At 50.6% G+C, this 27,556-nt stretch overlaps 2 protein-coding genes across 7 annotated transcripts; one reads left to right on the top strand and one right to left on the bottom strand.

Annotated features, from left to right (window-relative positions):
* Positions 1-1,290: 1,290 nt before the first annotated feature.
* CHADL (chondroadherin like) lies at positions 1,291-12,048 on the bottom strand. Its single transcript, XM_034775631.1, has 5 exons — positions 11,761-12,048; positions 8,314-8,484; positions 5,749-7,422; positions 3,400-3,566; positions 1,291-2,600 (listed from the first exon to the last, which is right to left on the bottom strand). Exons 2-5 carry the CDS (start codon positions 8,470-8,472, stop codon positions 2,363-2,365), a joined length of 2,238 nt encoding a protein of 745 aa, XP_034631522.1. The 5' UTR covers positions 8,473-8,484; positions 11,761-12,048; the 3' UTR covers positions 1,291-2,362.
* On the top strand, positions 7,420-27,255 carry LOC117880026 (chondroadherin-like). Of its 6 annotated transcripts, XM_034775708.1 has the most exons (8): positions 7,420-8,231; positions 8,387-8,490; positions 16,072-16,265; positions 19,969-20,067; positions 20,183-20,306; positions 22,496-22,941; positions 23,295-23,893; positions 25,864-27,255. In XM_034775708.1, exons 6-8 carry the CDS (start codon positions 22,503-22,505, stop codon positions 26,734-26,736), a joined length of 1,911 nt encoding a protein of 636 aa, XP_034631599.1. In that variant the 5' UTR covers positions 7,420-8,231; positions 8,387-8,490; positions 16,072-16,265; positions 19,969-20,067; positions 20,183-20,306; positions 22,496-22,502; the 3' UTR covers positions 26,737-27,255. The 6 variants fall into 6 exon arrangements, with proteins under 6 accessions (XP_034631599.1, XP_034631564.1, XP_034631608.1 ...); XM_034775673.1 differs by lacking the exon at positions 19,969-20,067; XM_034775717.1 differs by lacking the exons at positions 19,969-20,067; positions 20,183-20,306.
* The last annotated feature ends 301 nt before the right edge of the window (positions 27,256-27,556 follow it).

The following is a 27,556-nucleotide window of genomic DNA, read 5'->3' as shown; positions in this document are numbered from 1 at the left end:
CTGAAAGACATTTTCAAAACATGACCTATTTCCCAATCTAGACGGGCCTATAGTGCAAGAAAAGGGTTCTCCGTCCTCCCTCCCACCATTGGAAAGGGTGCCAGGCATGGCAGATGTATTTTATTGGTCATGCTGCATTCAGGCACCAGCCTCTCATACTGTAATGGACAAATATGCTGCATTGAGCACTGCTTGTTGGGGCTGCAGAGGTGTGAAACTCCAGCCCCAATGGAAGTGTATATTGAGGTTTGTTTTTCCTCCTAACTGGAATATTAGTTGTGAGCAAAGGGGCGGGAGCATGTCCTCTAGGATACACACACCTGCCATTTCTCCTCACCACCCATTCACAGCAATCCAGAGAGCCCATGCAGCATGTGATACTGAAGGGACATGACTCTTTGAAGTGCTGAGGAATGACAACGCCAGTCCTTTCTTGCCACTCTCTTGCTGTATAATACATCCATATGGGGTAGGCTCTAAGCATTCTGCTGCTGTAAGTGAACTAGAGAATGAACACACACACACACACACACACACACACACACAGCCTCGAGTCACTTACACAAACAGATGTGAAACACGTTTGCTGTCCTGAGCAGCTCTCTGCCTCCTCCCTGTGATTCTTGCATGGCCAAAGGCAAACAGAGATAGCTAAGGAAGTTTAGGTCCCTGCAGAATTCCTTGTAACTGATCAATACCTTCTCCAGTTCCCTAGAACATCTCAGTCTGCACGAACAAAGTCTAGAGGCCAAATTCTCAGCCAGTGTAAATCAGTGTAGCTCAAGGGCAGCTACACCAATATAAACCAGCCAAAGGTCTGGCCCTAGGTGTTGAAACAATACATGAAACTTGGTGATGGGTTTGCCATTGCAAAGGATTGTGGGTAACTGACACCCCCCTCTAACAAGAAACTAGATGACACCAGCCCTTAAAGTCTTTCACTGTCTTTAAGTGTGTTTTGGAAGGGGAGGGGGCAGAAGGGGAGGCGCTGAGTACGTCAAATTGCTGCCAGCATTGGAAAGGATCAGTGATACATATATTATGGATAAATGTAGCTTTTCCAACAGCATGTAGCTAATCACATTGGCTATAGAGCCTTTGTTCCCTACGGGGCTACAGAGAGCATTGCCACCTCGCTCAACGTAGACCAGGCATCAGCCAGTGTGCTGTGAGCAGGACCTACGTGCTGCAGCGTGGCTTCCTTTTTTCTGGCGAGATGGGAGATTCTGCAGCCCCTTCATGTAAAATAAAATAGGGGCTTTACTGAACAAAAATAAATAATACACTCAGTACAGTAGCCCCCTGTGCTGTTTATTTTGAGGTTTAAATCCATACATTTTCAATTCGATGCCGATGTTTGTATTAATGATGCAGACCTGCAGGGTGGCAGTGTGAGGGAGAGATCTGGGAACTTGGGCAGGGAGACCATTGGAGCTGTTCGCACCTGGGAAGGTACAGAGGGTGGTTGGGGATTGTGGGATACGTACATTTACTGGACTGTTCTTCTGAAACCATCAGCAGTGGAACAGTTAGCAATGTTGGCATTTCAGTATTCGGCACAAGGTTTGAGACCGGACACTCCATTGAGATCAATGGGGTGTGTTTCAGCCCCCTCCCACACACAAGTTATTGTTTCAGGGTCTCTGCAGACTCACAAAGTCAATACTGCACGTGTTACACTCGGTTTGTGTTTCCAGTGTTACCTGCTCAACCAGGTGGGCTAGAAATGTATTGTTTTTGACTGAAAGCTCCAATTCTGCAGCACGGGCTGGATTCCACAGCAAATGGCTGGCCACTGAATCAGAGATGACATGAAACCCTGTCTGTGGACAGCAGATTGTTCCCCCACCACTAAAAATCAGCCACCTCTGGGGTGAAGCATAATGCACAGCAGCGCTTTAGGGCAGGAAGAGAACAAGAACATGTTCCACTGAAACTGCAAGAGGAACGTAGGGAGGCAAAATGGAATTGTTCAAGCTATGATTTGGCACAGAAGCGGGGGTGAGGGGAGCAGGAGGGGATGCTCCCTCATGAAAAGCACCATGGGATTGTCAGAAGGAACTCTCACATCTGCCTTTTCCTCTCAATGCGATTTCCTCTTTGAATTCCCTCCCCTGCAACACACACTGCACACATACTTCCCTTCCAGCCCCCATCCCGCCAGAACCCCAGAGCTCAGTCTCCCATAGCTACGGTCAGGTCTGCTCCTTTCCGCTGCGCAATGGAAATCTCACTGCAACGTGGATAAAAGCCCATTAAAGCTTCTCTCTCACTAAGCTGCTTCCTACTAGCTGGTCGAGTGCCTCCACAGCCACACACTGCTGATAAGACACTAAAGCAGCTGCAGCATGGCCACTCCCTCTTACGCTTTGCTCTTCTTGGTGCCTCTGGCTTGTGCTTTTCCTGACCTCTTTTCCTTGCTGGGGCTTCTTTCTGCTTTGATTTTGCCCTTAACTTTGTCTGGATGGGCCCTTCTGCCTTTCTCCATGCCCCAGCCTGGGCAACTTTTGAAGACAGCAGAAAGCTTCACCTTCTGCCCGCGGACTTCTGCTGGGGACCCACAGGTGGCTCCCATGCGCAGGTTCAGTTTGTCAATCCATCTGAAAATGGGGCAAGAGACAGAGGAAGGAGATGAGAAAAACTCCAGGTGGACTTAGCCAATTACTGGCACAAATGGCTGTGCTGGCAAACCAGGGCATTTGCTCTCTGATAACAAGTTCAAAGGGAGTTTGGGGCTGGCTTGACAGCCCTGGAGAGTGATGCCCTCTGTGTACCCCTGGAACGGGGACAGCTCAGGCAGGGCACTTCAGTCTCCCCACATGTGCAAACAGTTTGGAAAGTTTTAACACCCCAAAAATGCAGTTGTAGAGAGTAAGAATCACAGCCGCAGTCACCCCAGCCAGGACATAGTTCAAGGGTTCCCAGTCCTCACACTTCAGGGTATAAGGTGAGCAGCAACTGAGGTCATGAAGAAATACATGGCAGGCTACAGCACAATGAGGTGCATTATGTGGCGTTTACACCTCCCTTGGAAGCATCAGGCATTGGGAACTGGGTGAGACAGGCAACCAGAGGACCTGTGGTCTTTTCTGATCTGCCAGTTCCTTTGCTTTTCCTCTTTGCCCTCATCTACCCATATGCCTCAGTCCTACTGTGGAGAGCTCCTCTCTAGGCAGGAGGGCCCAGATCCTCAAAGGTATTTAGGCACCTAATTCCCATGGATTTCAATGTTCTCATGGATTAGCCTCCCTGCTAAGACTGGCAGCAAAGTTGCATATTGGTCCCCATTGCAATGATATTTTCAATGTGTGAACACCTCCCTGGCAGGAACTGAGCAGAGATCCACACCCTCTTATGAGTCAGACCCAGCCAGGCTGCTGGACCTAAGCAGTGACTCACCTGCGCAGTGGGAGGAGCTGACAGTCGCAGTGGAAGGGGATGTCTCTCAGGTTGATGACCTCCAGCCCTGTGAAGCTGCGCAAGTCAGGCACGTTATACATGTTGTTGTTGTCCAGGTACAGACTCTTCATCCTGGGACCCAGACCAGCAAAGGCCCTTGAGGAAAGCTGCAAATGATGAGATGGGGCTGATGAGTCAAAGGAAAACAGCTGTGGATGATTTTAATAGGGAGTTAGATATCTGCATGCAGTGTGTGTGTGTGTGTGTGTGTGTGTGTGTGAGAGAGAAATAGCTCTCATTGGTTCCTGTCTCCACTGTGGATGGGGCTTGTGTTACTGTCACTTCGTATCAATACTTCCCAGCACGCAGGTCAGTTTGATGACATAATTTGAGACAAAGGAAGTGCAGGAGCTTATTGTGAGAGAAGCAGAGACTTTCAGTAAAGTGAGTTCTTTGTCTTTATTGGTTAATGTAATTGTGGTACTTAATATTTAGTGCTAAATATTAATACCCTTAAATAGCTCTGAAAGCCTCTACCTGCTTGACATATTGAAATATTGCACTTTGTGTCTCTTAACCTGCATCAGACTCAAGTTGTCAGTGTCCTATTTCATTTTGCATTATTTTCTGGATTGTAAACTCTTTGTAGCAGGGAATTTCACCTGTTCTGTGTTTGAAAGTGCAGGGTAAATGTACGGTGTTATATACATGTGTGTGTGATTCTTAGTAGCTATATTTAACACCCTTTTCAATTTGATATTTTGTTCTTTTTGGCAACGGGATGTGTTACGCTTAGTATAGCTTTTCACTTTGCCTCAGGTTTTCCTGTAACTAATGGCAAGGCACTGAACTGAGCAGATTGTAGTGGCTTTTTCAGTCCCTGGGTAGCTGATTGTCATCTTATTTTTTATCTCAGTTTAAACAGGCCCCAGTCCAGCTAAGCATGTAAGCATGTGCTTAACTTTAAGTATATGAGCAGTGTCATTTTCAAGGTCGCTACTTGTGTTTAAGTGCTTAGTTGGGTCAGCGCCGTAGAGTACGTGCTTTCTACTTGCAAGACTTTGTGGATCCGATTCCCCTTTTTAATTTAATCTCTGTGGCAGAGATTGTCAGTCTCTGTGACAGTCACAAAGGGAAAAGCCCACTCCGCTTTCCCCCCTCTGGTTTTCAGGTTTGGTTCAGTCCCGCATGCTCAGGATGGTCTCTAGATTCCAGGAGCACCTCAATAACCACCATTCCTGCAGCACTTCCTTTGAGGGGCTGTGAAAACCAGCACTGAGGATTCTGGGGTCACATGTGAGGAAAGATTCGGTTACAAGTAGCTGAACAAGGGTTTCATGCTATGAAAAGCTAACGAGACCCCTTTAATTTACATAACCAGTTTGGGTTGCATTATTGGGACCTCAGAATGTACTCAAATTTCCTTTGAAAGGGAAAGAAGAATTTGGCAGGGACATGTTCCACTTCTCTGCAAGCAGGAGAAACGCTGGGCTCTGTGGTGGCCTCATTCTGGGTTTTGAGAGTAAAACCGATCAGGGTGGTTGAATGGCCAGTCAATCTCCCTGGACCCAAGTTTGGCGCTCTCCTTCCCCAGGGCTGGGAGATGCTGTGAAAGCAGCGTGGGAGGCCCTGGATGTGGCCTTGTTGAGCCTGAAAGGAGCCTTGGCTGGCAGGAGGATAGTGGCAATTTGGGGTGCTTGAGAGGAGAGAGAAACAGGTGAGTAGCAGAAGGGGAATCCCTTGGAATAGGTCTTCACAGGACAAGAAGAATTATTGACAAATTGGAGGAAAGAGAAATATCAATTATTAGGACTCTGGGGGGAGGAGCTTAGGGCAGGGTCTACAGCCCATTGAAAGAAACAGGAATCTTTCTATTGACTATCCTTGGCTTTGGATCAAGCCCTTAATGAGGACAGATGAAAGGAACGAAGAGCCTGTAACCTGTCTGGGCTATGACATGGGGAGGATCTGGCACCTGTGAAAGGTGCAATTGCCAAGGAGGGGGAGAGAGGGACTGTTGGGGCAGGCTGAGGGGGCGTAAACACTAGGAGTAACAGGATAAAACTGAACAAAGGTGCAATTCAGGCTAAATATCGGGAAGCTTTTCTTCCAAGTGAGGTCTCAGGCTGAGCAATCATCTCCCAAGGGAAGTGGTGCAAGTGCCAGTGTTGGGGCCATTGCTTTGGGTTGGAAGCCCTTCATTTTCATCCAGAAGAAACATTGGAACGTACTGCAGGGAAGCGCCCTGCAGTGGGAGCAGGGAGGAGAGGTGACCAAACAGTAACTTGTATAGTAGGATTTAGCTTTATCAGACTGGGGCACTCGCCCTTCTCCCTCCCTCCCTCTCACCTGTTCTAGCCCCATATTATCCAGATACAGGTGCAGCAGGGACCTGGCTACAGGGAGGAAAGCTCCATCCCCAATAGACTTGATGGGATTCTTGGACAGCTTCAGCTCACTAAGGACAGGCAAACCCCGGAGGGACCTGGTGGGCACTTCCTGCAATAGGTTCTCATCCAGGTGCAGCTTCTCTAGCATCTTGGCAGGGCTCAGGGCCCTGGGGAACACACGAGTGATGCGATTCCCGCTTAGGTAGACCCAGCGTAGCTGCCCTGCCCCAGCCAGGTCATTGTCTGACAGCTGGCTGATGGAGTTATGCTGCAAGTGGAGGGAGAAGAGGTTGGGCAGGAGGCTGAAGGCCCCCGTGGGCATCCGAGTGAACCCATTGTGGTCCAGGTACAGGTAGCTGAGCTGGGGGGCCCCATCAAAGGCAGCAGCATCTATGGCAGCAATGTTGTTGTTAGACAGGTAGAGGTAGACCAGCTTCTTTAAGCCCTGGAAGGCCCCCGGCTGCAGCTCCGTGATCTTGCAGCTTTGCAGATGGAGCGAGACCAGCTTCTTCAAGCTGGGGAAGGATCCCTTGGGAATGGAGTGGAACTCATTTTGGCGCAGGTCCAGGAGCTGGGTATTGCCTGCGAACCCCTTGGGGATCTTCTGGAGGCCTCTGTTCTCGCAGTTGCTGTGTTGGAAATCAGGGGAGCAGGCGCAGACTTTTGGACACCTCGTCTTAGCATCTCTCTCTGGCTCTCTCCTGGAGGTGGCTGGGCTGGGGAGCCGCTTCTCGTCCGGGGCAGGGCCCCCACACTTCATATCAATGGACCTCAGCGACTCCAGCTGCTCACCTCTGAAGGCACCAGGGCCTGCACATGGCACGTCGGCCTGGACCCTCGCTTTCTCCATCCACTCCTTGAAGGGCCGCATGTAGCAAGTGCAAACCACGGGGTTTCCTGTTAAGTTGATTTTCTTCAGGTGGGCGGCTTCTGTCAGCGGCTGCAGCACCTGCAGCTGGTTGTTGTGGAGGTCGACTGTGTGCAGCAGGGGGCTCTTCACAAAGGCTTTGTGTGAGACATCCTGCAGGGCCATGTTGTCCAAGAACAGCTGCTTCAGTGAAGCCATCTCAATGGCCTCCTCGCCGATGTAGGTGACAGGGTTGTGTCCCAGGTCCAGCCGTGTGGTACCCGACAGCCTTGACAGGGCCTCTGTGGGCAGGGACTGCAGTTCGTTGTGGTCCAGGCTCAACCTCCTCAGGGTCAGCAACCCACCAAAGGCCTCCGTGGCTATGACATGAAGTGCATTATGGGACAGGCGGAGCCACTTGATCAGCTGCAGGCCCTGGAAGACCATATCAGGCAGGTAGACCAGGAAGTTCTCGCCAAGGTTGAGGAAGTTGAGGAAGCCCAGTTGGCTGAAAGCTCCTGGCTTTATCTCTTCTATGCGGTTCTTCTCCAGGATGAGCTGCTGAAGAGAAGACAGCCCATCCAGGGACTCCTGGTAGATGAAGGCTATGTTGTTGGAAGCCAGGTTGAGGTAGATCAGTCGTCCTAGTCCCCTAAAAGCCCCTTCCTCAATACTCTCCACGTTGCATCGCTGCAGGTTTAAGTGGGTGAGGTATGGGATAGGGAGGAAAGCTCCTCCAGGGATGACTTTTATGTTGTTGCCACGGAGATCCAGTTTTTGGGTGACCTGTTGATTACACAAGCATCAGTTATTGAAGATGGAATCCACAACCTCTCCCACCCCTCTGCAGCAGAGTGACGGGCTGTCCCAGTCCTCTCTGCAGCCGTTATCACTGTGACCTGGCCAAATCTCACAAGCAGGCTCAGTACTGGCTCATGCCTGGTCAGTACTTGGAAGAGACACTTCCCAGAGCACCTCCAGTCTGCTGCAGAAAGTTGTGACGGGGTCTCAATAGTGACCGTTCATCCTGCTGAACCAGGCTTCCTGCAATGCGGCAATCGCTAGCATCCTGAGTGAGCCTTAGTTCAGTGCTGACTCAGAGGGGAAAGTGCCTCCTACACCAACATCACCTTCCTACAGCCATCTGGGTTTCCCTTGTTTCCTTATTTCACTGTCTGACTCTGCTTTAGCGTAAGGCCTGTAACAATCACCACCTCGGAGGGGCCTGACTGTGTATTGCCCAGAAAATATTGTAAGTGTTTTTTTTGTCTCAATCAGATGAGTTATTTTTATGTTGTTGTTCGGTAGAAGAGCTGACCCTGAGCAGACCAGCTCATCTTGCATATGGATCAAACCCCCCCTTCAGATTTTCACATCAACGGCATTGAAAAGTTGTGAGGTTACTGCACAAATCTTTCGGAAACCCAGATATCTGCACGAAGTGAACCACACCTGCCTGCATCTCGTTCTGCCTCTTCTCCCCTGTCCTACAACAGCCTGTGTGGCTCAGTGCTGTGCAGGGAGAGAGAGGATCAGACTGGTGCCCAGATGCCCCAGGGGGTGAGGAGCTTTGGTGGTGGTGGCAGCGGCAGCAAGTGAGTGGGGAGCAGTTTAAGAGCACTTTGTGCTGTGTTTGCCTCTGACTCTTCCCTTTCCCCATTGTGCCCAGGGACTGACCTGTGGGATTGTGATGGGCACCTCTGTGAGGTTCTTGTTCAGACACATGACGTGGTGCTTTATGTTATCGCAGATGCAGATCCGTGGGCAGCGCTCGGCAGCCGCTCTCCTGACAGGGAAGAGAGCTGACACCAGGAGGAGGCCCAGGGAACCCCACATCCTGGAAAGCAGCTACAGGTGAGAGAGAGAGGGAACAGGCACTCCAATCAGACAGAGACGTGCATTCCCACAGTGCTTCTCGTCCCCACGGACCCTAAGTGCTCTGCAGGCTGCGTCCCTTGGGATGGCGGCGGATTGTGGCAGCTGTTTCACGGTGCATTGCAATGCTCCAGCCCCATTTGAGAGACAGGGAAGGGGATAGTGTGACTAAGGGAAAGTGCAGCGGGAAGTTTAGATTACTTAGGTATGAGCCTAGTTTTAAGCAGGTGAGTTGTCCCATTGAACTCAATGGGAGCTGGATTAATTTCTGGTTCCATTCTTGGACTCGAGGGGGTGGGGCTACGACTCTTATGCTTAAAGCTAAGCACATGCTTATGTGCTTCACTGGATCAGGGCTTTAGAGGGAAGAGCAACCTCGGCTAAATCACCAGTACCTCCTCCTGCAGCACTTGGACTTTCCTTGGAGGTTTCCTTTCCAAGTACGGACCAAGTCCAACCTGCTTCAGCTTGTGAGATCTGATGTAATCTCACTCCAAGGCAGAGTGGCTAAAGGACAACACCGGTGCTGCCAGAAAAGGAGCGGAGAGCATTCTGCAGACACAAGAGCATGTGCTAATGTGAATGTGACAACACGCTTTACCGTTGCCATATATCCCGAGAGAAGGAGGGTAGGAAATGGCAGTAATTCATCGCCATTCTGGGTAAATCACACTAGCAGTAGCACTGTTCCAATGCAGCCTTGCTCGTAAAAGATTGTAGTTGTACCGCAACTTCCAATTGGTAGCTGAGTGCTTTACAAATGCTAATTAGCTTAGCCTCACCCCACCTCTGATAGGCAGATCTGTAATGTCTCCTCATTTTACAGAGGGGTAACATTATTATTATTATTATTATTTTATTTATTTTATTTTATTTTCAAGTGTCCCAAATGTGCAAGGTACTTCCCCATAAAAAGTAAAAGGCAATGATCCCTGCTCCAGCAAGTTTGCAATCTGTATTGGAGTGGACACACCAGGGAAGGGGTCAGAAGAAGGCAACAATGGGAGGTGAACAGGAGGACAAGGTTGTCCATAATAAGATCAGGTGGTTTGGAAGTGAGGTGTGGACCCATCTGGATGGCTCATCCAAGCTGAGTCTGTGTTTGGTTTGTTACTTCCACCTTGTTTCCCCATAGACTTCCTGGCAGAGGTGGGTTCTTAGGAAAGGCTTGGATGAGGTGAAAGGAGGTGGGCTTGGCGACTGTATTGTGGGGGGTGCCCCAGTCATAAGGGTCAGCAGGGAAGAAATCATGGGGATGGGGGTGTTTGTGAGAGGCTGTGAAGGAATGCTGAGGCTGGTCGCACTGGCAGAGCAGGTTGGATGTGGAGGTGGGACATTTGGGAGGAGACCATGTCTGAGAGGCCGGGCTTAGGAGCAAAGACAAAAAGTTTGTATTTGCTGTTCAGGAGAGTGCGGAGCCAGTGAAGTGACTCAGTGGGAGTTGATGTGGTTGGAGCAATTAGTGAGAGAGGTGGTTTTGGCAGCAGCATTTACAGATGGATCAGAGGTGGTTAAGGCTGGTTGACTGAAGAGGGATGAAGACAAGCGACCTGATCCTCAGGGCAGAAAGGAAAGTGTGGTTTATTTGAAATATTGTGACGGAATGAGTGACGGGAATAAGTAATGGCCTGGATATGTGGGGAGAAGGAGAGACAGGAGCCACAGATGTCCGCCACGTTATGGGCCAGGATGATGCGAAAGATGATGGTCTGGTCAGCTGTAACCCAGAACAAAGTCAGTGAAGATGTTTGGTAGGGGAGACTGTAAGCTTGTTTTTGGCCATGCTGAAATGGAGTTTACAGTGAACTGCCCAAGAGGAGATGTTGGAGAGTCAGTGAGAGAGCGGTCCATGGCAGAAAACTGTATTTGAAAGTCATCAGCACACAGGTGACAGCTAAACCTCTGCGAAGAGATGAGGTCACCCAATGATGGGATAGAGAAGGAGAAGAGGAGAGGACCCAAGATGGAGCGCTAAGGAGTGTCCATAGAGAAGTGGGAAAGGAGGGGGGAAGAGCCATCAGAGATGCAGGAGAACCAAGCAAGGTGAGAGTCACAGGTCAATGGCAGCAGAAAGGTCAAGGAGGATGAGGATGGAGGATAGGCTTGAGGTAAAGCCAGGAAGAAGCCTCTAGAAACCTTGGAGGGATAAGAAGTAAGGCCTGGAAAGGTTAAATGACTTGCCTGAGGTCACAGAGTCAGTGGCAGAGCAGCCCGAGAACCCAGGGGCCTCACTCCCGACCCTGAGCCTGCCCACAGGCCCATCCGTCCTGCCGGGGGTAACACAGGGCAGGAAGCAGCCAAGGTTTTGTGAGGCAGTGAATCCGCTCTGAGCGCTGGGGATGTGGCACGCCCTGGGCCGGGGCCTTCGAGCTGCTGTTTTAGCCTATTAGTGTAAGCTAAGAATGTGGCTAGAAGCAAAATGGGCAGCATTAGCAAAGGCGTTTTGAAGGGTCAGTGGAGTGGCAAAAATGTGTGTGGGAGAGTCCAGAGCTGGGGGAAGGGGAGGGGTGATCTCAGGGGGAGGGGGAAGAATAGCAAATGTCAGCGTTCACAGCTCTGTCTGCAGTAGGGCTCCCACCCTTGTAAACCCCAATGGAGCTGAGCTGAGCCGAGCATAGACAGGGCCCACAACGGTGAGTCTCCTGAGCCAGGTCAGTGCCGGCTTTCCAGCCACTGTTCTGTTAATGCATTTCCCTTCTGTGGCAATCCTGTGCCCCCACAAACAGCGCTGCTGAGCCTGTCCTCCAGCACCCCCGGCTGTTCCACGCCTGGGGTCCCACTCACTCCTCTGCTAGTGCGCCTCACTCCTGGCCTGCGGCATCCCCTGCCCTGGGCCCCACATGCACTGCCCCTCCCAGCCCCCCTGCAACAGCCCCAGCTATCCCAGCCCTGGGCCCCACACAGCCTTGCTGGCTCACCTCAGTGCTGAGCAGCGGCACCCATCCCAGATTCCACTCACACACACACACACACATGGATTGCGATCCCCCTTTACTGCACCCCTGGCTTATCCCAGTCCTGGGCTCTGCCAGTACAGCTCAGTCCTGACCTGCAGCCTTCCTGGACACTGAATGCCAAGTCTCTCCTGAGCAGGGAGCGCTCAGCATACTGCTTGTGCGGTGTGGACAAACCTCCAGTACCAGGAGCTGCATTAAGATCCTTGAAATCATTTTACTATGTGACAGTCGCTGCTGTGAGAGGCTGCAACCCAGCCTCGTCGTCCCCCTGTCCAAGCCCCCAACAACTTACCCAGCTGCTTCCTCCTGTTTGCACAAGGCAGATCCTGCCCCAGGAAAGCACGACTAGGGTAACGCGAAACCGAGGACAGTGAAGATGGGAATGGCAAAGCCAAAGGGACTGAAATCCTTTCACCCAGCAGCTACCAGAGTCCTGTGAATTCTCCTGGTGGGACTGGGTGTGTGTGGTTTCCTTTACTCACAGAAATGAGGGCTGAATGGAGCTTTGTGTTGCTTTCCCAGCCTGGCTCATGCTCACACAGAGCTGGCAGGGGAAAGCAGAAGTGAAGTGAAGCGCAGCCTTTGGGAGAGCAGCAACTAATCCGATGCATCCCTGTCTACTTGCTGAGAAAGCCTTTGGTAGAGGAAGGGCTGAGGAATTTAACCCCCTTGTCTTGAATGTCACAATGCCATTAAAAATAATATCTGTGTTAGAACTAGACTGACTCCCTTCCCCCATGCCCCTCCTCTCCCCTCTCTGTGTATATGTGTGTGTAGACAAATGATATGTAATCTAAAATATAGACATGAAATTAAAATAAAGAAAAACCTACTTCTCTCTAATCCAGCATGAGGCTTTACCTCTGAAATGCTCATAGATTAAACATTAGCAGCTTCCACTATAACTAATTTAGTCATTTTGTGCACATGTATATATTTGTATTACTATAGACTTAATGCTTTCTTATATATATAATGCTTTCTTTTAAGTCTACAGTAATATAAATTACTGGTATGTGCTGAGTGACAGTTGATGTAGGAAACAGGTTTCTGAATGTCCTGACTGTTGTGCATTTAAAACCTAACCCTAATGCTGCATTCATTTGTTTTATTAAAGGAAATGCCTGTGTCTCTGTGTGCATGTGTGTGGTGTTTTCGCTTTACAGAAAGAGTTGGGAGGATGGATGGGTAGTTTTGCACCAGTGCTTTCTTTCACGACTGGAGTTTTAGCTTCTCTGGCAGTGGTGGTGTCACCTATGAAATCTGTGTGAGGACCCACAGTCAGCAAGAGCTTAGGAACATAACCCTGCCATCTTTTTTTTTTTCTTTTAAATCTTCCAGGGCCCTGATCCAGTGACTTGCTGAGAAACTGATATTCTTTGATTCCAGTGGGAGTTGCTTGTTCTCTGCACCTCTTGGGAACTAGGGTGACCAGATGTCCCGATTTTATAGGGACAGTCCCGATTTTGGGGGCTTTTTCTTATATAGGCTCCTATTATCCCCCACCCCCATCCCGATTTTTCACACTTGCTTCTCTGGTCATCCTACTCGGGAACAGGTCATTAGTTTGCAGAGAGTTTTAGCTGTCACCCCATTGTGATGCTCAGACTCCTGCCAGTCAGGTACAATGCCCTGGATTATTCAGGTGGAGGGGAATTTGCATTTAAGCCTTTTTCAGAAAAAGGTTGAAATGTAATTTTCATAAAGGAAAATGCTGATTTCTCACTCACAAATGTCTCAGCTATTTAGGTCCCTGCTCCTCCTTAACGGATGCATTAGCATGTACCCCTGTGCCGTTATGGCGTCACATTGACGTCAGTGGGATTCTGTGTGGGTGCAGGAGTCCCCAGAGTCAATGGAATCCCACGTTGAGAGGCAGGGCTAGTGCATCTATTTGCAGGATCAGGGGTCTACTTCTGGTGCTGCACCCTAATCTGTCTGAATGAACGTCAGCACTGGGTCTACTCAGCCGGACTCTGGTTCCTAGGCTTGTGCGAGTGAGGACTTGCTGGAGGGGAGATGCTTCAACTCTCTGGGTAGGCTCCTTGCTCAATGTGCCCCACTAGCATTGTAAGGAGAGTGAGGATGGCAAACATGTAGCTGTGGTCACCTGAAAGGGGGCCGTCTTTCTGACAGGAGCGCAAAGAACTGCTCTGTGGGGATCATTAAAACGTTCAGGTGACCACAGCGTGCAGAGCCGGGCGTTGTGATCGTCAGCTAGACAACATCTGCAATAAACTCTTGGCTCCGGAAACGCAGACCTCCCTGCCTGCGGCTCAGAAGGCGGCAATGCCACTATCTCAGGGCCTGATACTGCTCCCATCTGGGCCCAGTGAGGGCAGAGTTGGGGGCTCGGTCACAAGCTGGACCAGCTAGGGGGCCCCATTGTTGCACGTCTTCCTCACCTGAGTGGTCCCACTGACTCAGATGTGGCTGTTTGTGTAAGAGCTGCAGGAGCGGGCTCAATGTTTAGTGCCTGATTGCCCCAGAGATTTGGACTGTGCACGTTGTATCATTATTGTAGGGTTGCTCAGATGTTGGATCATGCTGGTTTGTGGCTGGGTACGGAGTTTACTTATCTTGCTGAGCCAGACTCCATCTGAGAGATCTTTGGGAAAGGATTGTCCTTGAACCAGTGCACGGAATGGCTCAGCTAAAACTCTGCTCCTGTTTGAATTTAACAAGAAGAAGCCGCGTTGCAGAGGGAGAGGGGCGGAGGCTGGGCAGCGGGACACAGGAAAGAGAAACACAGGCGACTTGTTTTGAATGTAAACGTTGTATGCGCTGGGGAGAGGAGGGTGGAATTTTCCACTGTGCAGTGGAGTCTCTCCTTCCTGTGCGCACAGCGGGGAGTGGGGTGAAGGGAGGAGGATTTCTGTGCAGGGAGGAGACACACAAGACTGTGGCTTTTTCTGTCCTCCTCACAGACCTCAGCCTTGGAGGGCCTGCCCCTCCTTGCTCTCCCAATGACACTGGCTTCTTTGTGTGGGTTGGGTGGCCGCAGGAGCCAGACGATGCTGTTGCTCTTTGATCCAAGCAGAATGGGGGCGGCTTGCGCTAAATGTTAGGCCTGCGTCCTTCTAAGCAACAAATGCCCCAGCCTACCTGCCCCTGTGACCTCTGCCCTAAGGGAGTAGCCCTCACTCAGCAAGCCGCCCCTTTGGCTTTGTGTGAATGCGGCTGTTGCAGGATCGGACCCTTTACTTTGAAAAGGAAACATGGCCGGGTTAAAGCTGTATTAATCCCTCCTTTGAGAGTGGGGGGCAGGGATGCCTTGTGATTGCTCAGCCGCTTAAAGCCAACTTTTGTGGGGGATAGAATAACCATTTACCACTCGGTCTCCAGTTCTAAGCCAGCCACAGGTCAGTAGAGCCCCAAACTTGTTGTTTTCCTGTGGTTGTTCAAGGGCCCTTGTGTGTGGAGGGCTCAGGTTAATTTCTTGTAGGACAGGGATCAAATCGGGCTGTCACCTTTTTGAAAGTTTGCGTCAGGACAATTCCATGATACAAACCGTATTAAGGGACCCAGTGGCTGCCTGTTCTCCAGCCCCGTCACCACAACTGCCTAGAGACACCAGATTCCACAAGATGTGAATCCAAGTAATTTCCTGCCTGAATGATTGCAGACGCTGACATCAGCACAGTCATATCATCGGTGTGCACTTCACCAGGTAGATGTACCATCACAAATACAGTTCCAGAAAGAAAAGCATCTGTTTGGCAGTATCAAACAGCGAGCAAACCAAGCCAGTCAGCTAAACAGATGTCAGACTGGAAAAAATAAGCTCCATCTACAACCCAACCTCTGTCCACCTGTGATACCAAACTGAGATGCCATTTGCAGGAGATTGCACAAACCTTCATAATGTGATTCTCTTGCCTCTGATATGAAATTGTTAACAACACTGTTGACGTTCAAATGATCATCATTAGGCTTCAGAGTGTACATCATATTGAGATGATTGAGGCAGCTGATATTTCTCTCAGGCCTGATGTCAGGAAGACATTGCTGCCTCAGTTCATATCCAGTCTGATTTCACTTTTTAAGCTTAGGTTCTAGAGCACATGATGTAACCTCCAGGGGAAGGTATCAGTCTGTGAAGCTGCCATGAGCCAGCCAATGACTGGAGATTTCAGAAACTGCATTTCATGCAAAGCCTCAACAAACTCAGACATATTCCCAGCAGGAGAAAACGCCAGAGGCAAGGAGTTGCTATTGACACTTCTCTGCTCCCCAGTGCCCACAAGTTTCATGCTTCTCTGCTCCCCAGTGCCCACAAGTTTCACGCTATGGACAAAAAGCCAAAACTTCTGGACTTGGTGGGACATCACAGGAGCTCTGTGCGTACTAGGGTGTGGCCATTTCAGGCTTTATAGACAGGGACCAGCACCTTGGTTTTCACTTGAAAATGGTTTTCAAACCTGGCTCATTTCCTAATGCGGAGAGGGACAAAGGGCCTGAAGGAGGGCTGGACAGGCTCAGGTGTTTCAAACACTGATGCATGCTGGGTTCCAGACTTCGTGGCTGTATTTTTTTTATTTGTTTTTTATTTTTTTTGCTGCCTTTACTTTCTCCAGCTCATCTGTATCCTTTCTCCCTGCAGACAATAGGAGGAAACAACTCATGTCCTAGCACCGCTTCCTCCATCAGGTTATGTGACTTGTTGGATGCATATGAGCTGAAAGGGGGAAGAGTCACCAGGACAATCACTCCACAGCACATGGCGTGTTTGGAGAGGAGCTAAAGCACTGGAGCTGCGCAGCAAATACCCCCCAGCAGAGCCGTCTCTCAGGACAGGTAAGGGAGATGGAAAGCGCCAGCGACATTGAGTGTCTTTGTCAGTGAAGGGGGTAGGGGGAGCCCCGGGGAGGCAGGGCAGAGCCGATGAGAAATGCTGTGCATTTGGAAATAGCTGCTGCAAATGGGTTATTTTGCTACATTCACTGGTTTGGAAAAAAACAGTGAAAACATAGGTTTCATAGTAGCAGCTGTGTTAGTCTGTATCCGCAAAAAGAACAGGAGTACTTGTGGCACCTTAGAGACTAACAAATTTATTAGAGCATAAGCTTTTGTGGGCTAGAAGTGGGCTGTAGCCCACGAAAGCTTATGCTCAAATAAATTTGTTAGTCTCTAAGGTGCCACAAGTACTCCTGTTCTTTTAGTGAAAACATAGAGCAAGTACTTCTAGCTGAAAGCAAGCAAAATTGCTGCTCAGTGGAGGCTAGATGGGAGCACGAATATGCAGCCCCAAAGGAAACCATTCCTACACTATTATTAGTCACTTATAGATAAGCCTAGAGCTTCACAGAACTGCCCCCACAGAGTTTGCAGTGTTGACCTGAATTTTATGGGTTAGCTGTTATGGCTTGCCACTGATCGCATCCGACCAGAAGATTTATAGGTTCTTGTCCAATTCAGACTACAGGGTCTGAGAACTCAGAGAGTTCTATATCGGGAGAGGACTCTTGGGGCGCTTGGCAAAAACACTTACACTGAGGACAACACCAAATTGATAAAAGCTTTATTGAGATTAACAAAGGAATAATAAATGCTATGAAACTTTTGACTGCAAAACAGTAAAAGAATTCCACAACTCCTGGTGGTAACATTCCTATTATAAATACCTTAACCTAACATACCACTCCCTTCCTTGAGGAACAGGTAATGGGAGGTGAAGGACCAGCCTTACTCCTGACATGCCCGATAACACAATGGTTCTGGCTTCCCCAATAGTTAGGAATGCTGAGTAGTTATACTGCACTACACACGCTGAGCTGATAGCGTGATGGAAGATAGTCTATAGAACATAGGAGAACAAAGAAAAGAAAAAAGCTCCCTAAGATATCCTTACATGGTATTTTATAGGATCCTGACACTATGTAATTCAGGCCCAACCTACTATACCCAAATCTTACTTCCGTACTCTAAGAAATTTATGGGTACCCTTCTCCTATAGGTTAGTGGATTATGACACGTACTCTCCACTTATTAATAAGGATTGTCTCACTCCAAAAACTGCCAAGCTAGGCTCTCTTGGCGACTTCCAGGTTTGTGGTGCAGCCTGCGGTTACCAACCGGTTGCAGACGCCGAATAAACCTGTTCAGTGTTGGGTGTAGTTCCTCCCTTCGGTTCCCCAAAGTTCAGGGACCATTTCTATCTGTGCCATTGGTTGCCAGCCTTTATGCTGACTTACACTTAACTGATCATACTTTTAGCTGTTTAGGTGATCTTACCGGATACAGGCCCGTAGGCTTCTTGCATTTCAGCAAAACTTATTCTATGTATAATTATTAGGAAACACATATCATATGCCTCAACACATCCTAATTTAATAGGAATTAATACTGATAAAATATAAGAATCAGGTATGAAATGGATTAATTCAGAAAGAAACATATTTGATACAGCTGGCTGGATTAGTAGGATATAATAGTTAGCAAAGTAATCCTATGGGCTACAGCAGTAACACAGGAGACAATAAACTCAGAACAAACACAGACTCGCACCCAAAGGGTGGCGGAGAGACACATCCTGGGTCCAATCCAATGGCCCAATGGGAGTTTCCCAGGTAGAGGGCTACAGGATCAGGCTCCCAGGTTAAAGAGAGAGAGCTGCATCCTGGGGAAGAGTGAAAGAGACAACATCGAGAGGAGGAAGAGGGGATTGGTAGGCGGGAGTCATACTCAGCAGAGGTAGATGGGGAGAAGTGCTGGGGGAGGGGGGAGGAGAGACATGCAGTGTGGAGAGGAAGAGAGTGCAGAGATTCCCACTGATGGATAAGGTACAGAGCGATGAGAGACAGAAGATTAGCTGGTTTAGAGCTGGCTGTGCCCTATGGGGAGAACAGTGACATCTTAGGGGCCATGAAACTCTGAGCGCCTCTTTGCACACGGCTGTAGTGCAGGGTGGGGCCACACTCCTGTTGGCTGTGGTCTCCGTGCTTCCCTGGCCTGTGTTTCTCAGACGGACACTCTGGTCTCCTCATCCCGGGGAGTTGCAGCAGGGTCACCAGCGCGAAATAGAAAGTGGATATGGTTTTTTCTTTTTCATCGTGTCCCCAGCCTAGCCCCTAGGAGTGAGCAAACATAGCCTCCACTACACAGTAACTCCACCACCGCACTTCTGTTACCAAGTCAGAAAGAGACAGCAGCGAGATTCCATGGGACAGGGCAGAACTCTACAGGTGCCCAAGCAGCAGTTACAGTATATTGAAATGGAAAGAGCGGGGGTTGTCCCTGCACCAGCTAAGGCGGAGGGGGGAGTTCTCCCTTTGATATAGCAGAGTGGGGTAGCTCTGCTTCCCCCTGTACTTTAACCCCAGCACCCAAGTGGCACAATCCTCACTCTGGCGAAGGAGTGTCTGCAGTCAAGAACGGTGGCTTCTTTTAGGTATGATCTTTTTATTCTACACTAAATAAAACAGAACAGAACAGGAAAAGAACAAGCTGTGACGGTGGTTTGCACCATCATAAAGTCTTATGGGTTGAGGGCCTTACTGCAAAGCACAGGGCATGTATCCAACGGGGCCCGGGTCTCAGTGATGCTGGTGTGAGTCCAGAGTAACTCCACAGATGTCGGTGGTGTAAATGCAAACTTACCCTGGTGTAACGAACACCAGAATCTGGCACGTGGGGCACCGCCGCCGACGTGTTTAGGAATCTGGATGTCCTTGCAGTGCATATAGAGACCCATCGGAGGGTGTGAGATGAGCATCCTAGGACATTGGTTTCCCATCAGTTCAAGCAGCTAAGTCCAGTGATGAGTAAAAGGCTGCCGGGGAGGGGAGGAGAGATGATCTCAGACACCCTGTTCTTGGAGGATTATATTGCTGATGTCAGAGAGTTTTTAGTGGTGCAGGGAGAGAAGTGATTTGATCAGGAACATCATCCTGTAGTCCCCTCTAGCTCCAGTGGGTCCAGTTCAGTTTACAGCTCCGACCATGATAATGGTTCTACCAGCTCCTCCCTCAGCACCCTGGGCTCTGGGCGTTGCTCTGCTCTCCCTGACCTGCCCACCAGGGCGAGGGATTCTGCCAGTCAGGACTGCTCTGCTCTAGTGGCACTGACTCTACAGGGCCTAGCAGGGCAGAGCCTGGCGGCAGCTGGGACATAGAGTTATCCAGCTAGAAGGGGCCATGTTCCAGCAGAGACTCCCCTGACTGTAGCCACACCTTAATCAAGGAAACCGGGGCTGGGGGAGACCGCAGGGCTGCGTTTCCTGCTGGTCAGATTGCCGAGTCAGCGTTTCTCTAGAAGTCTGTTTTGTCGTGAGTGAACAAAAGGAGGAAGCCCAGGCTCTCGGCCGTTCCTGTTCGCTCCCTCGGCTTTGGGCTACACAAACTTGATTCAGGAGGAGACAGGAGAGAGAGTGTCCCCCTGCCATGGAAGAGAAAGAAAGGGAGCAAGACCAGGGCAAATAGAACGTAGAGGAAAGCAACAGGAGCAGTCAGAGAGATGGTGGGGGTCAGATCCTTTGGTGGTGTAAAACCGTTGCTTTCAGTGCAGGAAGGCTGATTGACACCGCCTGAGTCTCCAGCCCTGGGAGCGGGAGGGAATCCAGAGGGAGAGGAGGAAGTAGAGGCACATGGAAGCAGAACAGGTGAGGAGAAGAGAATAAAAGAAGGCAGAACAGCGAAAGATAAAGCTACCCAACCATAGAGCCAATCTGACTAATAGTACTCCTCTTTCACCATGTTGTCCTGTTGCCCTGGCAGGAAGGAGAACGTTGGTATGAACTGGTGAAAATCTGTTGCCAGCCAAAGCCAGACCTGGTGATTATTCCAGACCACTTGAAGCCCTAGAAACCCTCCAAACTTTTGGAACAAAATATCATCAGAGGTAAGAAGCCTAATTCCCCGCTCTCCCAAAGTGGGAGCCCAGAGCAGTAAGTGTTGGCCACCGCGCTGATTTCTGGAATGCCCCTGGTCTGCCCAACTCCGGGCAGCAGGAATGAAATTTGAGTCTCCTCTCTGGCACAGCAGTGTCCCCTGGGAGGGCTCAGGGCAACTGGGAGTCAACCTTGGATGAGGATCTTCCTCATGGCAGGGTAGAAACCAGTTCGGGCATTGGGCCTGCTCTGGGACAGGAGAGTAGGAATCAAAGCCAGGTCTGCTATGTAGCATAGCATTGATCCCTAGGGGCGGTGAGGTGAGCAGCTTCTATTCAGAACATTTCAAGAGAAAATGACAGAGGAGGAGAATGACCTGGGTGTATTGATTGATCACAGGGTGACTATGAGCCACCAATGTGATGTGGCTGAGAAAAAGGCTATTGCAGTCCTAGAATGCATCAGACAAGGTATTTTTAGTAGAGACAGGGAAGTGTTACTGCCATTATACAAGGTATTGGTGAGACCTCATCTGGAATAGTGTGTTCAGTTCTGGTCTCCCATGTTTAAGAAAGATGAATTCAAACTGGAACAGGTGCAGAGAAGGGCTGCTAGGATGATCTGAGGAACAGAAAAGCTACCTTATGAGAGGAGACTCAGAGCTTGGCTTGTCTAGCCTAACCAAAAGAAGGTTGAGGGGAGATATGACTGCTCTCTATAAATACATCAGAGGGATACACACCAGGGAGGGAGAGGAGTTATTTAAGTTAAGGGCCAATGCTGGCATAAGCACAAATGGATATAAACTGGCCATCAATAAGTTTAGGCTTGAAATTAGATGGAAGTTTCTAACCATCAGAGCAGTGACGTTCTGGAACAGCCTTCTGAGGGGAGCAGTGGGGGCAAAAATCCTAACTAGCTTCAAAACTGAGCTTGATAAGTGTGTGGAGGAATGGTATGATGAGACTGCCTACAATGGCATATGGCCCAGCTGTATCTGCCATTGTAAATATTCCCAACAACTGGTGATGGGACATTAGATGGGGGAGGGAGGCTCTGAGTTACTACAGAGAATTCTCTCCCAGGTGTCTGGCTGGTGGGTCTTGCCCACGTGCTCAGGGTCTAACTAATCACCATATTTGGGGTCAGGAAAGAATTTCCCCCCAGGTCAGATTGGCAGAGATCCTGTGGGGTTTTTCACCTTCCTCTGCAGCATGGGGCCTGGGTCACTTGCAGGTTTAAACTAGAGTAATGATGGATTCTCTGTAACGTGAAGTCTTTAAATCATGATTTGAGGACTTCAGTACCTCAGCCAGAGGTTAAGGGTCAGTCTATTACAGGAGTGGGTGGGTGAGGTTCTGTGGCCTGCAATGTGCAGGAGGTCAGACTAGATGATCATGATGGTCCCTTCTGGCCTTAAAGTCTATGACACTATAGCAGCTGCTGACACAGCACAGTGAGTCTTTAGACTGTGGCACTGGAAACATCTGGTCCTGGCCACGGTTGGAGGCAGGATGCCAGACAGGATGGAGCAATGGTCTGATCTGGTTTCAGCAGTTCCTTTGTTCCTATGGGTCTGCCACATAGAAATGTAAGGCCAGAAGGGAGTTTGAGAGGTCATCTAATGCAGCCCCCTGCGCTGAGGCAGGACCCAAACAGTACATCATCACAGGCAGCTGGCAGCAGATGAGCCATGTCACTGGTTCCGAGAACTTCATTCTCTGCTAGCTCTTGATAACAGAAACTTATTGATAAAGTGACGGGAATCCAGAAATGAGGATCTAAAATCAACGAAGGGGCTACAGGAAATGACCTACGGAAAGATTTAAAATAACAATATTCCCGTAGCTCAGCCCAAGCCGAGTGAGGTGACAAGCACGTACACTGTCAGTGGGGTAAAAACAAAGGGGCTAAGAACAACTGTTCAGATTGATTCAAAGGTTTAGTAAACTTGGAATTATAGGAGCATGTTGGCTGCATTATATTACATCTCCTAACAGTGAGATCTGCTGGGCTATGGAACAGTCCTCTGTGGACAGTGGGTAATTTAAGAGTGGTCTGGACAAATTCCCTGGAGAATATAGCATAGGGAAGGACAGTCTCAGGGAGGTGTGGACACAATGTGATCTATCCTGTTCCCAGCCCTTTTACAGTATGTATGAATCTGTTTCACTTGCTGCCTGGCTTGTCTTGCAAACAGAGACGCTATGTCGAGGCTCTGGATTATGGTCCTTGTTCTGCTGTGGATTCCAGTCATGGCCATCGCACAGCTCCCAGGCAATGTCCAGTGCCCTGTGAATTGCTCCTGCTTCTTCTCCCAGTGGTTTGTCCGGTGCTCCAATGCCAGCTTATCCTCTCTTCCCCCTGGCATCCCCAATGCCACCGTGGAACTCGACCTGCAGCACAACCAGTTCAGCACCCTCTCAGCAGGCTTCTTCCCAGAACTGGCTGAGATCAGCATCATTTACCTTGGCAGCAGTGGCATCCACCAGGTTGAGCCGGGGGCTTTTCAGGGGGTCAAGAATCTGTACCATCTCCACCTGGACAACAACCTCCTGGAGCAGGTCCCAGAGGGTGTCTTTGAGAATCTGACAAATCTGATCTTCCTGCACCTGGAGCACAACCAGATTGCTCACCTCCTGCCAGGTATTTCTGGATGGATAGGCCTCCAGCTAACTGAGCAACCAGCATTACCAGCCCCATGCCTCTTCTCTACTAATCCCTGCCCAAGCCATAGGTCTCCTGAAGACCCCACGCTGCTGAGAGGATGGGGGCCAGAACTGCCACCAACAGGTCCTGCATGTCCATGATACAAAGTCAGCACCTCCTTCTACCCAGGGGAAAATGGGAGGGGGTAACTCAGGGCTGCGGGAGAGGAGGTGCCTCATGATCAGAGATTATTGAAGCACAGAACATTTGATATTGGCTTGACCTGGTTGTGTGTGTGTGTGTGTGTGTGTGTGTGTGTGTGTGTCTCTCTCTCTCTCTCTCTCTCTCAGGTGGGTTCTCTTCTCTGAAGCAGCTCAGTGTCCTGGACCTGAGTAACAACCTGCTGCTGGAGCTCTCTGACCAAGCCCTTCACGGCCTCCCGCGGCTGCGTCAGCTCTACCTGAGTGCGAACCGTATTACCAATGTCTCCAGCAAAGCCCTCCCAGGCACCCTGCGGGCCCTCAGCCTAGACGGGAACCAGCTGGCGAGCGTGCCTGCGGCCATCCGCACCTCTCCCATGCTCTCCACTCTACAGCTGAGTGGTAACCCCATCCGGAAGCTGACGTCTCTCTCCTTTGGGAGGAGGCTTCGGTCCCTAAGGCAGCTGTTCCTGGACAGCCTGGCCCTGGAGCAGATCACCAACTTGGCTTTCACCAGGCTCCGCTGGCTGGAGCTTCTGAGCCTGAGGAACAACAGCCTGGAGTCGCTTCCGCCTCTGTCCTCCCTGAAGTCGCTCTCCACTCTGTATCTGACTGGGAACAAGTGGCGCTGTGACTGCAAACTGATCTGGCTCCGCACCTGGCAGAAGAAGGTGCTCCGGAAAGAACGCAGCCCTGTAGAGTGCAGCTCCCCGGGGGCGCTACAGGGACAGCTCCTGGTGGACGTAGAGGTAACGGCCTGTGGTTCCAGAGTACATGAAAGTGGTGGGCTGGGGCCAGGGCGCACAGGATTTCCAGTCCAAGCCTCTCTCCCCTTCCGCCCCAAGGGCTGGGAGTGCTGTGAAGGGAGCCATTGTTCATGGCACCAGTACTTTGAAAGGGAGACGACCAGTGTAACCAATGCCCTTGCCGATCTCATGGCAGGGTGAGGCCTGGCCAGTATGCGGATGGGATCCGGACAGTTCCATACTTAAATAACTCCCACGCGCCTCGTTCCCCTGGGAAGCTGAAACTCGGTCCTTTAGCTTGAAAACATGGGCCCCTTCCGCAGAGTTGAAGATCTCTCCTGGTTGGAGCTGATAGCAGCTTCCTGACCCTCGGTGTTGTGAGATAGCCACTTTCGGGCTCGGCCCCCACAGCTGCCAGCTGGGAAGTAGTGCTTTTTGGTGGAGGGGCTGGGGAGATCACAGGAAATCAGAAAGCAATTGGGGTGTGTGTTAATAGGTAGGCCTGGCATGGCATTAATGTGTTTCAGTGGTTGGGGGGGAAGGTGCACACAGGATGGGTTCGGCAGCTGGTATCCTATCTCCTAGAACTGGAAGGGACCTTGAAAGGTCATCGAGTCCAGCCCCCTGCCTTCACTAGCAGGACCAAGTACTAATTTTGCCCCAGATCCCTAAGTGGCCCCCTCAAGGATTGAACTCACAACCCTGGGTTTAGCAGGCCAGTGCTCAAACCACTGAGCTATCCCTTCCCTCCCTGGTGAAGGGAAGAAAGAAGCAGATGCGCACTCTATTTTCTGTGTGTTTTGTCTTCATTTCCTTCCTTTCTCTGCTCAGTCCCTCTCTCTCCCCCTCCTTTTCTCTTTCCTGCTTCCCCCACCCTCCCTACCTCTTGTGGGGACCAGGCGGGGCTGCTGGGCTAGGGTGTGGCTGCAGAGGCCATCCTGCAGTGCAGAAGGCGCAGGGTGTCAGCGCTCAGAGCAGGCCGCAGCTTATGGCAGGCTCTGGGTCCCACGTTATGTGAGGCGTGAATAAAAAATAATAAATTGTTCAAATACAAGCTCCTGTTGGCTTAATGCAAAGACCAGCACAGCTCTTCCCTTCCTCTCTCTGCCACAGCCGCCTTCATCCTCTGTCACATTCACTCTCAGCCTGTCCCTCCCCTCACCCCTCTCCTGCCGTGTCCTGCTGCGATCCGTTCACCTGCAGTGCAGGGGAGGTGAACACAGCACACAGATGCCTCTCCTGGTATCTGCCTCTGTCTGGGGGAAGCTGGGCCACAGCCGTTCAACCTGCTATCAGCTTTCCCAGCTCAGTTGGCTGGTGGTCTCCTCGGGGGACCAGAATAGTTCACAGAAACAGGACAAAATGCCACTGGAAAGTGAGCCAGTCCTGGTTCCGAGACACATGGTCACCTGAAAACAGAGCCACTCTGACATTCTTGCCCATAAAAGATCCCCGGACTGATTGTGTAAGAGGTATTAGCTTATATCAGAGAGGCAGCCGTGTTAGTCTGTATCCACAAAAACAACAAGGAGTCTGGTTGCACCTTAAAGACTAACAGATTTATTTGTTAGGCACTCCATGCATCTGAAGAAGTGGATTTTTATCCACAAAAGCTTATGCCCAAATAAATCTGTTCATCTTTAAGGTGCTACCAGACTTCTCGTTGTTTTTGAGGTATTAGCTTGGTATCCTGGGACAGTTCTAACCTGAGTAATTTATATCCTTCCAGTCTAACTGATCCCTCCACTACAGTTTTCACTGGATCAGGCATTCTCCACTTCCTGTCCTAAACCCCTCAAAATAATCTCCCACTCCTATTTGGGATTGGGGTGCAGGATGGCTGGGCTGTTCCTTCCCAGAAGCTTCTGCCTGTCAGTGGGGAGGAGTTATCCCTGCTGGTGCTTCATCCAGGCCCTAAAGAAATGGAAGACCTGATTCTCTCTCATGTGGATTTTTTTTTTCACCTTGCCCAGTTACAGAAGCTGACTTGCCCACCTTTTGGGACGGACTCCACCACCCTCAGCCCCGCTGAGAACACGAATACACCCACGGCCATTGCTCCACCCAGAGACATACCTCTCCCAGGGGCTGCTACCACAACTACTGCCATGACCTCTGCCGCCCTGATCACCACGAGGAGGCTCCCCAGCTCCACCACGCACTCAGCTACCTCCCTTCACCATGTGCCGGAGAGGTGGGACCCATGCTTGGCCGACCACATCAGCAGCGTCAGCATCAGGACAAAGGGTGACACCTCCCTGGTGGTTTCCTGGTCTTTCTCCGGTGACCACGACCAATTTGAGGTGCGGTACACGGCTGGCCGGGATGAGCAGGTGCTGCGGGTGGTGGGAGGGCTGGCCGAGGTGACGCTCCATGATCTCCGCAGGGGGACTGAGTACAGAGTCTGCGTCATCCCCCAGAATGAGAATCTGCTGGAGTGCCAAGCCCCTGCTGCCCGGCAGTGCACAGCAGAGCGCACTGCTGGCCTTCCTAGTGACACACAGCCCGTACATGCCCCGCTCGGCCACAGCCACTCAGCCGTGGGTTTCGGTGTCACTGTCGCTCTCCTAGCACTCGCAGCACTGGCCCTGGCTGTCACCTACAGACTGCGGACACGGCCGATCCAATTCCAGCGCTACTATGATGAAGATGGGTCACCCCTTCATCGCAGGAGCAGCAACCAAGCCAAGATGACCACGGACCCAGTTGACGAGAGCATGGAGGACGAGGTCCGGCACAGTTATGTGACAGCTGCCGGCCGGTGCCCAGAGGAGAAAGTAGACTGCACCGTGTCTGCCCCACCCAGGCTCACACTTACATCCACACCCACGTATGTGACTCTGTGATTCTAACTGCTTCCCGGCATCCTACGGCTGAGCAGGAATTGCCTCATGGGGTCTGCCACTCACCCAGGGACCTGACACCATAGAGCCCCGAGGAGTAAACCAGACAGTTCTGTAACCGCCCCTTATGACTGACATGGACAATAAAACGGAGCCCTAGAAAGTTGAGATGGGAAAAGCCTGTGGCTTAGGGCCCTTTTTGTACAGCCCAGTCCATGCCCGTTCCAGCCAGTGCAGGGTTGCTCCCGACAGAGAATCCCCAGGGAGGGTCTTGCACAGCCTCATGAATAGTTTTGAAGTGCTGGATCTCCATTGGGGTACCCATGTGATTCACAAAGCCTTTCACAGCCAGGGTGATGTAAAATGGCAGGGTTGGTGACTGGTTTCCATGACAGGCAACTTCTACATGGCTGAGGGGTTGCTATTTATAGCAAAGCTGGACTGGAAATCGCAGGAGAACCCGCTTTTGGAGTCAATTCCCCCCCTCCAGGGGGGATTGTTTACAGCTTCTGCCACCCTCCACCTCCCAAAAATAGCAGCTCTCTCTCTCTTGCTCGTTGTTTTGGCATGTAGTTTTGCATCTGTGGGGGTGGGGTGGATATAAGAAGGACCCAGAGAAGGGGAAAGGCAGAAACAATGTTTGCAGCTCAAGTTTGACCAGAGCGGAGGCCCACTGAAGGCCAGGGCGGAGCTGCAGGAGCGGAGAAGGAATTTGCACCAGTCCTGCCTAGCCCATGTGAAAGGCAGGGGAGGAGAGTTGGGTGTTACGCGATGGGGCGAGCGAGGAAAGAATTGAGTTTCTGGTGCAGTATAGGGTTCAGGT

The sequence above is a fragment of the Trachemys scripta genome, chromosome 1, assembly GCF_013100865.1.
Source record: "Trachemys scripta elegans isolate TJP31775 chromosome 1, CAS_Tse_1.0, whole genome shotgun sequence".
NCBI lineage: Eukaryota > Metazoa > Chordata > Testudines > Emydidae > Trachemys > Trachemys scripta.
Note: the sequence above shows the minus strand (reverse complement) of the source record. Positions and strands in the feature narration are given on the sequence as shown.